Source organism: Salmo salar, chromosome 03 (genome assembly GCF_965601325.2).
Source record: "Salmo salar chromosome 03, fSalSal1, whole genome shotgun sequence".
Classification (NCBI taxonomy): domain Eukaryota; kingdom Metazoa; phylum Chordata; class Actinopteri; order Salmoniformes; family Salmonidae; genus Salmo; species Salmo salar.
Genome location: NC_138293.1, coordinates 86,645,330 through 86,658,238, shown reverse-complemented (window position 1 = coordinate 86,658,238; position 12,909 = coordinate 86,645,330). Strand labels below are relative to the sequence as shown.

Here is a 12,909-nt window from a genome sequence, read left to right as displayed (position 1 = left end):
CCTAAGACTGCAATGCACCTGTGTTTTAGGGGTTGCAGCAGTGTGTAGGAGGGAGATTCCTAGATGTGAGAAAGTGCAGGAGGGCATGACATGAAGGAATGTGTAGTATCGGTGGAGAAAGTTGTGTGTGTAAACTGTTGGTTGCCCATGGAGCTGGAGATTGGAGGTGTCTGGTGAGAGAAAGGCAGGTTGAGGTCAGTGATTAACGTTAGTACAGAAAGTGCCATATGCTGAAGAAGTGAAGAGAGCGGTAGAGGAAGATGTGTACATGATGAGGTTTCTGTGAGTAGACAGAGACCAATAGATAGGGATGGGAATAATATGTGCTTCAGTAAGGTGGGTTTCTTGGCATTTATAGCCATGGTTGTCAACTGTAATGCAGAAATGGAACACAAGTCACATAAAATAGAGGTTGTGGTGGCAGCTGTAGAGAAATACTTGGGATTGCAAGGTTTTACTGCAGAAGACTTGCAGGGATGTTGAGTGGTAGTGTTCTGTCCTCTTAGACTGCTGGCCTGGAGTAGGATTAGATAAGGTTAAATAGTGGAATGGGGTGGTGTTTTTTTTGTGAGGGCTAATAGTTACCAAGGTCATTTTCCTTTTCCCCAATTTTGAATTACCGGAAGTTAATGTCGGTTGGCCGTGACTGGACTCAAACTCCAGTACAGTAGGTGGCGGTGTATGCACCTAAAAGTTGGATGCGGTCAGCCAACTCAATCTCAAAGACGAAGAATAAGCAACACTACATTTCCTATGTTTTGAGCATCACTGAAGAAGAGCTCCGTAGAGTGCGCAGAGAAGGTAAGCTACTGTATGTTTATTCTCTGCACAATAGGGACAGAGTAGGATGCTAGATAACCCTATGTGAGTTATTTAGCGTTCTACAGCATCAAAACAATACATTTGGATATTCTAAGATGATTGACACATTGTCGTCCTGAAGTAACGCACGTATCAACTGTTTAATTAGCTGGCGCTGGTTATAACACTTGTAAACTGATTCATTATACGACTAGCAACTACTATACATAGATAGTTAGCATGGAACATGTCTAACAGCTGCCAGTTCAGTGCCTTGACGTCATGGGCTATATTGTTGAACTAGCTAACTGCTCTGCTGGTGGTGGCTAGCCAAGTTAGCGTCTTTGTTACAACGTTAGCAAGACCAATAGACATTCTGATGTTAGTTAGCTAGCAATATTCCCTTGCCATATCCTCGAATGTAAGACACATTAGATCAAATGCATGTTAACTTGGAAAAAATCATGGATACAACCAGAACTACTATTTGATACAGTTTACAGTTAGTTAGCTAGTAAACACAAGAATAACTGAACATCTAGCAACGTGTGTACTATGAGCTCCTTTGTCTGGCTCTCTGTGTAATTCCAGGCCTCTTCATTGTTGACTTTCCTCATTACTATGTGAAGCGACTAGGGCCCCCTAATGCTAGGCCCCTGCTATGCTGTGCCAGCTATTCACTGTGTTGTTACTTGTGTGTCAGTGCTGCCAAAGTCACACACACATTCCCTTATCTCTGCCACTCTGAATAAGGTCACAGCTGAATCAACTGTCAGAGGACGTTTGACCAGTGACCACCAACAGCCCAAGACAACGACAACAACACATCATTGGTAAGAAAAGAGCATTGTCACTGCTTCCCCTGCCGGCATTGACGACTGCATCTCCCTAACTTATCTGGTGTGTGTGTGTGTGTGTGTGTGTGTGTGTGTGTGTGTGTGTGTGTGTGTGTGTGTGTGTATATCTATATTATATACACACACACACACACACACACACACACACACACACACACACACACACTGGCAGGGAGCAGGTCTCGAACCCTCAACCTTCTAGCCCGAAGTCCAGCGCGCTATCGACTGTGCCGCAAGTGCATGCTCGAGTGGCAGAGTCGATATCCGCGCTTATAAACCCAGGGTCGTTACACTATATATATTTATTATTAACCCCTTTTTCTCCCCAATTTCATGACATTCAAGTGGTAGTTACAGTCTTGTCCCATCTCTGCAACTCCCGTATGGGAGAGGCGAACGTCAAGAGCCATGCGTCCTCCAAAACACGACGCTGCCAAGCCGTACTGCTTCTTGACACACTGCTCGCTTAACCCGGAAGCCAGCCGCAAAGCTAGCCGCACCAATGTGTCAGAGGAGACACCATACAACTAGCGACCATGTCAGCATGCATGCGCCCGGCCCGCCACATAAGGCACAGAAGCTACGTATAATTGTCGTATTTATTGTAGTACGCTGCTCCTGTTACTGAAGTGACACTGATCTGAAAAGACTCAGGTGTTTCTGTGGAGCTTATTCTATAGATCAAGCCTAACCTGTGTTGTGGACTGATGTTCTGCTGGTCATAACTAGTCAGATGTTCATTTCATGGGCCCTTCTTGATGTTTTAATGAATGTAGCTTTAGCAAATAGTTGAGTTCATTACATAGTCATAAGTCAAAGAAATTGGCTAATTATCATGGTTTGGGTTGTCACCCTCAAATATGTAAGCTATGCCTACTACTATACTTAAACTACCATATTAAGTTTATACAGGCATGAGCCGAGGATTCATCAGAAAAAATATATATACGCTGTTTGCTATGTTGTATCTGATATGATATGTTGTGCTGGGTTTGCACTAATTTCTGCACTTCTGCTCCTATTTAAGGGATAGATTGAGATTTTGGAAAATGAGCAATTTTGTCTACATGCAGTGTCATGGACCCAATGTCTTTATTTGTAATTATAAACTGGGTGGTTCGAGCTCTGAATGCTAATTGGCTTAAAGCCGTGGTATATCAAACCGTATAACACGTGTGTGATATGACAAAACATCATTACTGCTCTAAACATTGGTAACCAGTTTATAATAGCAATAAAGCAACTTGGGGCTTTGTGGTATATAGCCAATATACATACCACAGCTAAGGGCTGTATCCAGGCACTCCGCGTTGCGTCTGGCTTAAGAACAGCACTTAGCAGTGGTATATTGACCATATACCACACCCCTTCTTGCCTTACTGCTTGAATAGAATGTAAATGCCATCTAGAATGTAAAGAGATTCCTTGCTAGCAGGCAGATTTGGGGCATGTGGTTACCATGACGATGAATATAATCAAACAGCTCTGTCAAACAGAGATCGCTAGCTAGCTAGCTACATTGTCAAAACAGCAATCATTACATTTGTTTATTTTCAGTTATCTGCATTTATGCCCATTGTAAGTATCATAACAATGTTAGCTATTATACAGTGAGAGAAATGTTTCAAGGTGGTGGCATTATTTTTACACTTATTATGAGCTAACTTACGTTAGCTAGCTAGCTAAAGTTACTGTTCTATGGTTCTGCTTTCTAACTTGGCTAATGTTACGTAAAGTGTTTTTCTGCGTTTGTTGTTCTTAAATGTTAGGTTTGCCTCGTTATTGTTTGGAGTTATGAAATGTTTCCTTTCTGTATTTTCAGTTTCAGAAAAAAAAGCAACACCTCTTATGGATTTATTGGGCTACTGTTGCTAGCTGTCAAACTGTACACCAGAACAGAACACAGTGAGGACTGCATACCCATAGTCAGAGGAGCATGCTGGCTGATCCCATAGACTTTCAGTCATTACACTCACGCTAGCTGGCAATTGCTCCGTTATCACTAATTACCTTCAACTTCATTCAAACTGCACGCAGAGACATACAAATGATAACCATGAGTTCATCTGACTGGGTAAATGGAAACAATGGATTAGTTGTCAAAATCTCCAACTATCCCTTAAGACTCTATTGTCATGGACATTTGGGCATCTGTTTACAAAAGCACTACTTCTGTATCTATCTATCTGCACATACTGTATCTAGGCTATGTGGCTCTCATGTAGGCTACCCCACCCACTCAATAGTGAGTCAGTTTTGAATGTGTGGGTCTTGTTTTGGTGTTCTGTCTTTGGCAGAGACTGGCAAAGAGTGTCTGTCTGAGTGACAGGACCAAGCTGTCTGCAGAAAAGATGGAGGACTCTGTGAAGGCGGAGAGTGCCGCCGATGGAGGAGGCCTGGTGAACGCAGAGAAAGAGCCAGAAGACACTCTCAGGTATAGAAATCTGGGATGGTCTAACTTCACTTCAGTGCTTTTTCTGAAAATGGATGGGGGCTGGGCAGTTTCTGGAAGTGAGAGTTCTCCTCTCATGTGTATGTTTGAGTGCCAGGGTGTGGGCAGGGTATGTTTCAGTTCTGTCAGATTTGGTCTGTCTATTTTATTTCTGAGGAGAGCCGAAAACACTATGGGCCCATTTCCCGAACACAGATTAAACCTTCTCCTGGAGTAAAACGCATGCTCAATGTAGAATAAGCTACATTGAAAGTGTTTTTTTTCTCTCCAGAACTAGGATTAATCTGGGTTTAGGAAGCCAGCCCTATGGGTCATGTAGTTAGTGTTTGCCTCTAGTTTCCCATGCGGTGTCAGCCAGTGTGCCCTCCCCACAGCCCCACAGACCTTTCTGAACTGCTGGCTGCCGGGACCAAAGAGGTTCACGAGAAGGCGGAGAACACCCAGTTTGTCAAGGACTTCCTCAGGGGGCGCATCCGCAAGGAGCTCTTCAAGGTCAGTCTGGAGAATAGAGCAGCCACTTAAGTATTTTCTGAGACTTAATACTGCTGCATTCACTGTCTTGAACATTATGCATAATCTGATTTATCCACAGCAGTCAGTTAAGGGTGTAGGCATTTTGATCTAATTTTGACATCCTCACTTTGCAAACACTTGGTAAGCTAATACTGTTAAGAATGGTGATGGGTATTTCAGCACCACTGGTAATGAACAACCACTGTACTGAACAACAATATCCTGTAAGGCTTTAAAGAACATGAAGTGCTTTGACATCCTCACTTTGTGAGACTTTGCCAGGATACAGAAAGGGATGTACAGTGAGGGAAAAAAGTATTTGATCCCCTGCTGATTTTGTACGTTTGCCCACTGACAAAGAAATGATCAATCTTTAATTTTAATGGTAGGTTTATTTGAACAGTGAGAGACAGAATAACAACAAAATAATCCAGAAAAACGCATTTCAAAAATGTTATAAATTGATTAGCATTTTAATGAGGGAAATAAGTATTTGACCCCCTATCAATCAGAAAGATGTCTGGCTCCCAGGTGTCTTTATACAGGTAACAAACTGAGATTAGGAGCACACTCTTAAAGAGAGTGCTCCTAATCTCAGTTTGTTACCTGTATAAAAGACACCTGTCCACAGAAGCAATCAATCAATCAGATTCCAAACTCTCCACCATGGCCAAGACCAAAGAGCTCTCCAAGGATGTCAGGGACAAGATTGTAGACCTACACAAGGCTGGAATGGGCTACAAGACCATCGCCAAGCAGCTTGGTGAGAAGGTGACAACAGTTGGTGCGATTATTCGCAAATGGAAGAAACACAAAATAACTGTCAATCTCTCTCGGCCTGGGGCTCCATGCAAGATCTCACCTCGTGGAGTTGCAATGATCATGAGAACGGTGAGGAATCAGCCCAGAACTACACGGGAGGATCTTGTCAATGATCTCAAGGCAGCTGGGACCATAGTCACCAAGAAAACAATTGGTAACACACTACGCCGTGAAGGACTGAAATCCTGCAGTGCCCGCAAGGTCCCCCTGCTCAAGAAAGCACATATACATGCCCGTCTGAAGTTTGCCAATGAACATATGAATGATTCAGAGGACAACTGGGTGAAATTGTTGTGGTCAGATGAGACCAAAATTGAGCGCTTTGGCATCAACTCAACTTGCCGTGTTTGGAGGAGGAGGAATGCTGCCTATGACCCCAAGAACACCATCCCCACCGTCAAACATTATGCTTTGGGGGTGTTTTTCTGCTAAGGGGACAGGACAACTTCACCGCATCAAAGGGACGATGGACGGGGCCATGTACCGTCAAATCTTGGGTGAGAACCTCCTTCCCTCAGCCAGGGCATTGAAAATGGGTCGTGGATGGGTATTCCAGCATGACAATGACCCAAAACACACGGCCAAGGCAACAAAGGAGTGTCTCAAGAAGAAGCACATTAAGGTCCTGGAGTGGCCTAGCCAGTCTCCAGACCTTAATCCCATAGAAAATCTGTGGAGGGAGCTGAAGGTTCGAGTTGCCAAATGTCAGCCTCGAAACCTTAATGACTTGGAGAAGATCTGCAAAGAGGAGTGGAACAAAATCCCTCCTGAGATGTGTGCAAACCTGGTGGCCAACTACAAGAAACGTCTGACCTCTGTGATTGCCAACAAGGGTTTTGCCAACAAGTGCTAAGTCATGTTTTGCAGAGGGGTCAAATACTTATTTCCCTCATTAAAATGCAAATCAATTTATAACATTTTTGACATGCGTTTTTCTGGATTATTTTGTTGTTATTCTGTCTCTCACTGTTCAAATAAACCTACCATTAAAATTATAGACTGATCCTTTCTTTGTCAGTGGGAAAACGTACAAAATCAGCAGGGGATCAAATACTTTTTCCCTCACTGTATCTTGAAAACGTGAATGTTGACACACACACAGTATTTGAGGGACTGTCAAACATGGATTAATGAAAAATATTTGCAACTAAAATGTTTGTTTTGGGGTAAAATTCTGCATCTCTCTCCCCCTCAGCTGGGTGATGTGGCCCTCTACTACACCTACGAGGCCATGGAGGAGGAGATTGAGAGGAACAAAGATCATCCTGACTTCTCCCCGCTCTACTTCCCAGAGCTGAATAGACGTGACGCCCTGTCCCGCGACCTGGACTACTTCTATGGCGAGGACTGGCGGGAGCAGGTCAGCTGCTCGCCGGCCACGCAACGCTACGTGGAACGCATCCACCAGGTGAGTAACCCAGAGGTTAGAGGGGTGGACCAGTAACCAGAAGGTCGCTGGTTCAAGTCCCAGGCTGGACGATGAAAAAAGTGGGGGCTGAACTGGCTACTGGAGGGCTGCTGGTTTCAGATTCACATTACCACCATCCACTACCATTGTGCCTTTATGCAAGGCACTTCAGACCTAACACTACTCCATGGGTGTTGCACTGTGATTCCCTGTGCTGCTTCAATCCTCTGGTGTGTGTGTGGAGTCCAGGGGAGGTTGACAATACCATAAGCCAGTGAAGTTGTATTTGTATTTAGGTGGGTCAGGAAGAGCCGGTCTTGCTGGTGGCCCATGCCTACACCCGTTACATGGGAGACCTGTCCGGGGGCCAGGTGCTGAAGAAGGTGGCCCAGCGGGCGCTGAAGCTGCCATCGACGGGCGAGGGCGTCTACTTCTACCAGTTTGACGGCATCCACAGCGCCAAGGCCTTCAAGCAGCTGTACAGGAGCCGGATGAATGAGCTGGAGCTGGACATGGCCACCAAGGACAGGCTGGTGGCGGAGGCCGTGCTGGCCTTTCAGTTCAACATGGAGGTGAGGAAGGGGAAGGAAGGGAAGAGAGAGCTGGGGTTGATTAAAGAGTGAGACTGCTGCACCTACTGGTGTGGTGGGTCTTCCAGTAAACGGAGACTGCTGCACCTGCTGGTGTGGTGGGTCTTCCAGTAAACGGAGACTGCTGCACCTGCTGGTGTGGTGGGTCTTCCAGTAAACGGAGACTGCTGCACCTGCTGGTGTGGTGGGTCTTCCAGTAAACGGAGACTGCTGCACCTGCTGGTGTGGTGGGTCTTCCAGTAAACGGAGACTGCTGCACCTGCTGGTGTGGTGGGTCTTCCAGTAAACGGAGACTGCTGCACCTGCTGGTGTGGTGGGTCTTCCAGTAAACGGAGACTGCTGCACCTGCTGGTGTGGTGGGTCTTCCAGTAAACGGAGACTGCTGCACCTACTGGTGTGGTGGGTCTTCCAGTAAACGGAGACTGCTGCACCTACTGGTGTGGTGGGTCTTCCAGTAAACGGAGACTGCTTCACCTACTGGTGTGGTGGGTCTTCCAGTAAACGGAGACTGCTTCACCTACTGGTGTGGTGGGTCTTCTAATAATTCCTTCTAGGTGATGGCTGTAAACATTGCCATCTCATATCTGTGGGTCCTTGAGTGGCGCAGCGGTCTATGGCACTGCATCGCAGTGTTAGAGGCATCACTACATACGCAGGTTCGATCTCGGGCTGTATCACAACTGGTTGTGATCAGGAGTCCCGTAGGGCGGCGCACAATTGGCTCAGCGTTGTCCGGGTTAGGGCAAGGTTTGGCCGGGGTAGACCGTCATTGTAAATAAGAATTTGTTATTGCCTGACTTGCCTAGTTAAATAAAAATAGACGTTTAGTTTTCAGAGGAAGCCAGGCCGCATTAATTTAGTGTCAAAGGTAGGACCCATTAGTTTAGTTTAGTTTCAGAGGTAGGGCCACGGTAGTTTAGTTTCAGAGGTAGGGCCACGGCAGTTTAGTTTCAGAGGTAGGGCCACGGCAGTTTAGTTTCAGAGGTAGGGCCACGGCAGTTTAGTTTCAGAGGTAGGGCCACGGCAGTTTAGTTTCAGAGGTAGGGCCACGGCAGTTTAGTTTCAGAGGTAGGGCCACGGCAGTTTAGTTTCAGAGGTAGGGCCACGGCAGTTTAGTTTCAGAGGTAGGGCCACGGCAGTTTAGTTTCAGAGGTAGGGCCACGGCAGTTTAGTTTCAGAGGTAGGGCCACGGCAGTTTAGTTTCAGAGGTAGGGCCACGGCAGTTTAGTTTCAGAGGTAGGGCCACGGTAGTTTAGTTGCATTTCTCAGTATTGTATCATTTAATTAATCATTTAGCCACTGTATTGATCCTGTCTTTGGAGATAAGAGTCTTGTGCCCAGGGAAAATTAGGGTCTTTGGCCAACAGCAGATGGTTGGATTTGTGCTTATCACCGTAAGCACTCTGCCAACTGGTTCTGAGAGTGTAGCTAGACAATGCGCCATCTCTCCTATTTCAATTTCAAGTGCACAGATATGATCATTAATTCACTTCCTCACATCTGGCTTCTGATTACATTACATGAATGTCAGATGTTGAACTTGATCATATTGTTATTACGGTTCTGCATCATGGCCATTTCTTTGACCAGCGGCACCTCCTTAAGTGAAATATCACTCCTTTCACTCGCCCACCGACCCAATCACAATGTCAAACTGTTTGTGCTAAACTCTGGGTCAACACAATTCAGCTTACTGTTTCAGTTCAGAGATTGTGTTCATGAGGACACACAATATCAAACTGTTCCAAAGTGTTGTGAAAAAGAAAAATGAGCTTTCCTTATTGGACCTTTTCAGATGGTACCTCCCTGTTTGACCTTTTGTTCTGTTTGAGTGAACATGAACCAGTTGTAATCCCCTGTGTTTGGTGTCAGGTATTTGATGAGCTAGAGGAGATGGGTAAGGATATCCAGGAAGAGGTCATGGACGCGGGCATGCCTGTTCATGGGGCCCATGGGACCGGAGGAGACATCAACAAATGCCCCTACTACGCCGCACAAATGGGTACGCTGACACACAACTCCTGTAAGCTCTGTCTGGAAACAAAGTGATTGATCCTGAAAGAAAGATTTGTTGTGCCATGTTAGCAATACGCTGGCATTTAGAACCACAATACCCTTACCACACTGTCATGCTGGCTTGGATATTTACTTTTCACATTGTCCTTTCTAGCATGGCTCCAGCAACTACAGTGGGTTCCTAACCAGGCCAGTGCAGTGCTGCTTGGCCTGGCTTAGTGCTGTTAAAAATGGCAGAAGAGTGTTTCACATGGTAATGTGGGAGGTTTTCTGACCGTGTTCTTTGTCCTCTATCTCAGCGGCCAGTGGGGGCTCGGCGTACGTCGGTCAGCTGGCCATGGCCGTCCTCAGACACCCCACAGGCCAGGTCCTATTCGCCGCCTGGGTCGCCGCCCTCGCCGGACTGGCTGCATGGTACTTCATGTGATCCGACCCACAGCCAATCGTTGGCTGTCCTGCAGGAAAGGAGGAGGGAAGACAAGAAGAATTGTTTTCTGAACGTTTGGATGAGAACCCATCCGTACCCAGACCTTGTAACCTTCCCTCCTCCACTCCTCTAATTTTCTCTCTCTACTACCTCCCTCTCATTCTCCCTCCGTCCTGTATCCTCCCAGTATGGTTGGTCATATTTGTAGCTCTTAATATCAGTTTAGAGCCATTTTTTTTATTCAAACCTGTTATAGGATTTATTTCTTCTTGAGTTGACATGAGATGACAATTGATCTTACTTGATTAGATTATAGTGTGATTTGTTGTCAGGTTGAAGTCTCTTTAATAATCCCAAACAATTGTATTATGGAGTGATGCAGTAGAGTTAGAGAGGAAAAACAGATACCCTGCTATGACAAAAAAGCCTTTGTGGATTTTGACACTTTTAGGTTGCCATGGGGATTTGAAGGACTATATTCTGCTGTCCCCTGGGTGGCCCCACAATCAGTCCATCAAACCAAAATGTAATCTTGAAAATATTAGAGCAGTGAGCCTTTGCTTGAAGTGGACTGAATTAGGTGCCGGTACTCTTTATTTAGGTGGTGGAACTGAACAAGTAGAACCTTTGAGGTGCTGGCACTTCGTAGCGGTGAGCAGCAGCCCAACTCAAACACTGCTGAGCCAGAAACAGTCAAAGTAACACGTTCTATGCGTATGTTAATATGCAGATCTGGCAAAGTGTAGGAGTATTTCTGCAGGGCAGACTACTATCTGTTTGCGTGAGTAGGTTAAGCGCCATCTTTTTAAGTTTGTATTAATGGTTATGGGGGTGATACTCTCTTGGAAGATGTCCCAAGATTCGGTTAAGGACAACACAGGCTAACTGACAGTAAGAGCACACTTTCTAGAAAGGTCTAGACTTTAAAATGTTGCCAACGGTTGTCACACATCACAATGTATTATTTTTCTCTTCTCTCCAAATGAACGCAGGCAGAAAATTCCAACCTCCTGTGAAAAGCACACAGACAGTGAGTGAGTGACAGGATGGACACTTTAGGTCTTGTTTTAGGATGGACGAGCAATATTACTATTAATCATTTCTGAAGTGTATTTTTGTTTTGTTTTATGCTATGTTGAAATGTTGGACTTAGTTATCTAGTGCTGTCCAGTCCTTTGCTTTGCACTCAGGCAGTCTAGAGAGGAGCAGAGTGTCTGAAAATGGACACATCCGTCCTGGAAACGTGGATAAAGTTGATTTTCAGTATTGTTCTAGGCCTATGGACACCAGGTAGAGGCAGCAAATACAGCAGCTAGTGTAATGGTCTGGGAGACAGGGCAGGACAGGTCAGATGAGATCAGGTTAGATTGGTGAAGACAATTTACCTCATCAGTCTGAATGGATAACATTGAGGACTTGAAAGCTATGCACCAACCTGATGAGGTTGAGCCATTGTTGTTTGGTTGTGGAGAAGGAGAACAATGTGTTGTGCAGGTGACCATAGGTTTGTATCTGAGGAATTATAAGGGCACTACGGTATTTAGCAGATCCTATTCAGGATTCACACTGACATCAACATTACATTCCTTGATTTGTTTGTAGTTTTAACATTGAAGACAACAGTTTGCGTTGTATTCTATGCTTTCGCTTGAAGATGGAGAAGAGGTTAAAGGTCAGAATGCTGAATACCAAAGGTCAAGTTGCTGACATCACGTGACATTATCTTGGTTCATTATAAACAGGTTCTATGCTGTGTGTTCAGGTCTGCGGTTCTCTCCTATCCATCTCTGGTGTATTTGGTAGTCCTTGAATTCTTTGCAGGTGTTAGATGATGTATTATGTGTTCAGTAGCCCTCCGAGGTATTAACAAAACAGGGATTATCTGGATTAGTCCAATAAGAAATGTTTGATTTCCGTGGTGAAACTTTGTAAAACATTTCGCCCTAATGAACATGACCCAGGTGTATTTATGGCTGTCCAGACCAGTCCAGAGCCTCATTAGTCATGTACGTGTTGGGTCTCAGGTTCATGTTAATGCAATTATATACATAAGAAATATTGCAAGACTTGTCATATTTTAGTTCAATGTAAATGCAATTTTAGTATTTGTTTTCAGGGGATGGAACTGTTGCAGTATTTAGAACATTTTGAAGGAGTTCTGGAATGACCAGACCTGGGTTGTGTTCATTAGGCACTAAACAGAAGACTGAAACAGGGAGGGACTAACTGGACTTGTCCAATTAAACTCTTCTGAAACGTGTGCCCTAATGAACATGACCCATAATCTCAGGTGTCGAGGTGTGTTGTTGGGATGGACTAACGGAAGCCTAGTGATCTCAGTGAGTGCTTGACAGGCACACGTTGCGTGACTCTTTCTTGCCTTGCCGGTTGTAACAGAAAGCAAACAGTAACTGTATTATCGAACCCATTCGTTTTGTACAGTAAGTACACTGCAATCTAACTCAAGCTTTATCAGTGACTGACGATTTACTACAAATGTCACTGGTCTCTTTTTGTGAAAGAAAATCACAGGAATACATTGTCTGTAGTAAAATAAATGATTGAATTTCCTGTATACTTTTGTGGTTATTTCATGTGTTGAGATATTTGCCCTGTTTGAATACTTAATCTTTCATTCCTTGTGTTGGATCCACATATCCAACTACTAACAGATCTGTGCTTAGTAATGTCACTTGCAATTCAGCTCTGTTATTACTTCAAGGATGGACATCTTAAGTTTCTCGGCGTACACATCACGGACAAACTGAATTGGTCCACCCACACACACAGCGTGGTGAAGGTGCAGCAGCGCCTCTTCAACCTCACGAGGCTGAAGAAATTCGGCTTGTCACCAAAAGCACTCACAAACTTTTACAGATGCACAATCGAGAGCATCCTGTCGGGCTATATCACCACCTGGTATGGCAACTGCTCCACCCACAACCGCAAGTCTCTCCAGAGGGTAGTGAGGTCTGCACAACGCATCACCGGGGGAAAACTACCTGCCCTCAAGGACCCCACCA

At 45.0% G+C, this 12,909-nt stretch overlaps 1 protein-coding gene across 3 annotated transcripts; it reads left to right on the top strand.

Moving 5' to 3' along the window:
- Nucleotides 1-701: 701 nt before the first annotated feature.
- On the top strand, nucleotides 702-12,461 carry LOC106601881 (heme oxygenase 2). 3 transcript variants are annotated; one of them, XM_045715655.2, is made up of 8 exons: nucleotides 702-801; nucleotides 1,555-1,634; nucleotides 3,956-4,092; nucleotides 4,485-4,602; nucleotides 6,641-6,853; nucleotides 7,150-7,425; nucleotides 9,316-9,445; nucleotides 9,759-12,461. In XM_045715655.2, exons 3-8 carry the CDS (start codon nucleotides 4,010-4,012, stop codon nucleotides 9,884-9,886), a joined length of 948 nt encoding a protein of 315 aa, XP_045571611.1. In that variant the 5' UTR covers nucleotides 702-801; nucleotides 1,555-1,634; nucleotides 3,956-4,009; the 3' UTR covers nucleotides 9,887-12,461. The 3 variants fall into 3 exon arrangements, with proteins under 3 accessions (XP_045571611.1, XP_045571610.1, XP_045571609.1); XM_045715654.2 differs by lacking the exons at nucleotides 702-801; nucleotides 1,555-1,634 and adding exons at nucleotides 2,808-3,236; nucleotides 3,481-3,732; XM_045715653.2 differs by lacking the exons at nucleotides 702-801; nucleotides 1,555-1,634 and adding an exon at nucleotides 2,808-3,732.
- The last annotated feature ends 448 nt before the right edge of the window (nucleotides 12,462-12,909 follow it).

Excerpts from the sequence above, each read along its gene's own strand:
- LOC106601881 (XM_045715654.2), top strand. The coding sequence starts at position 3,706 with ATGATAACCATGAGTTCATCTGACTGG. Across the intron at positions 4,093-4,484 it reads GAGCCAGAAGACACTCTCAG|CCCCACAGACCTTTCTGAAC; the intron begins GTATAGAAATCT and ends CCCTCCCCACAG. Across the intron at positions 6,854-7,149 it reads ACGTGGAACGCATCCACCAG|GTGGGTCAGGAAGAGCCGGT; the intron begins GTGAGTAACCCA and ends ATTTGTATTTAG.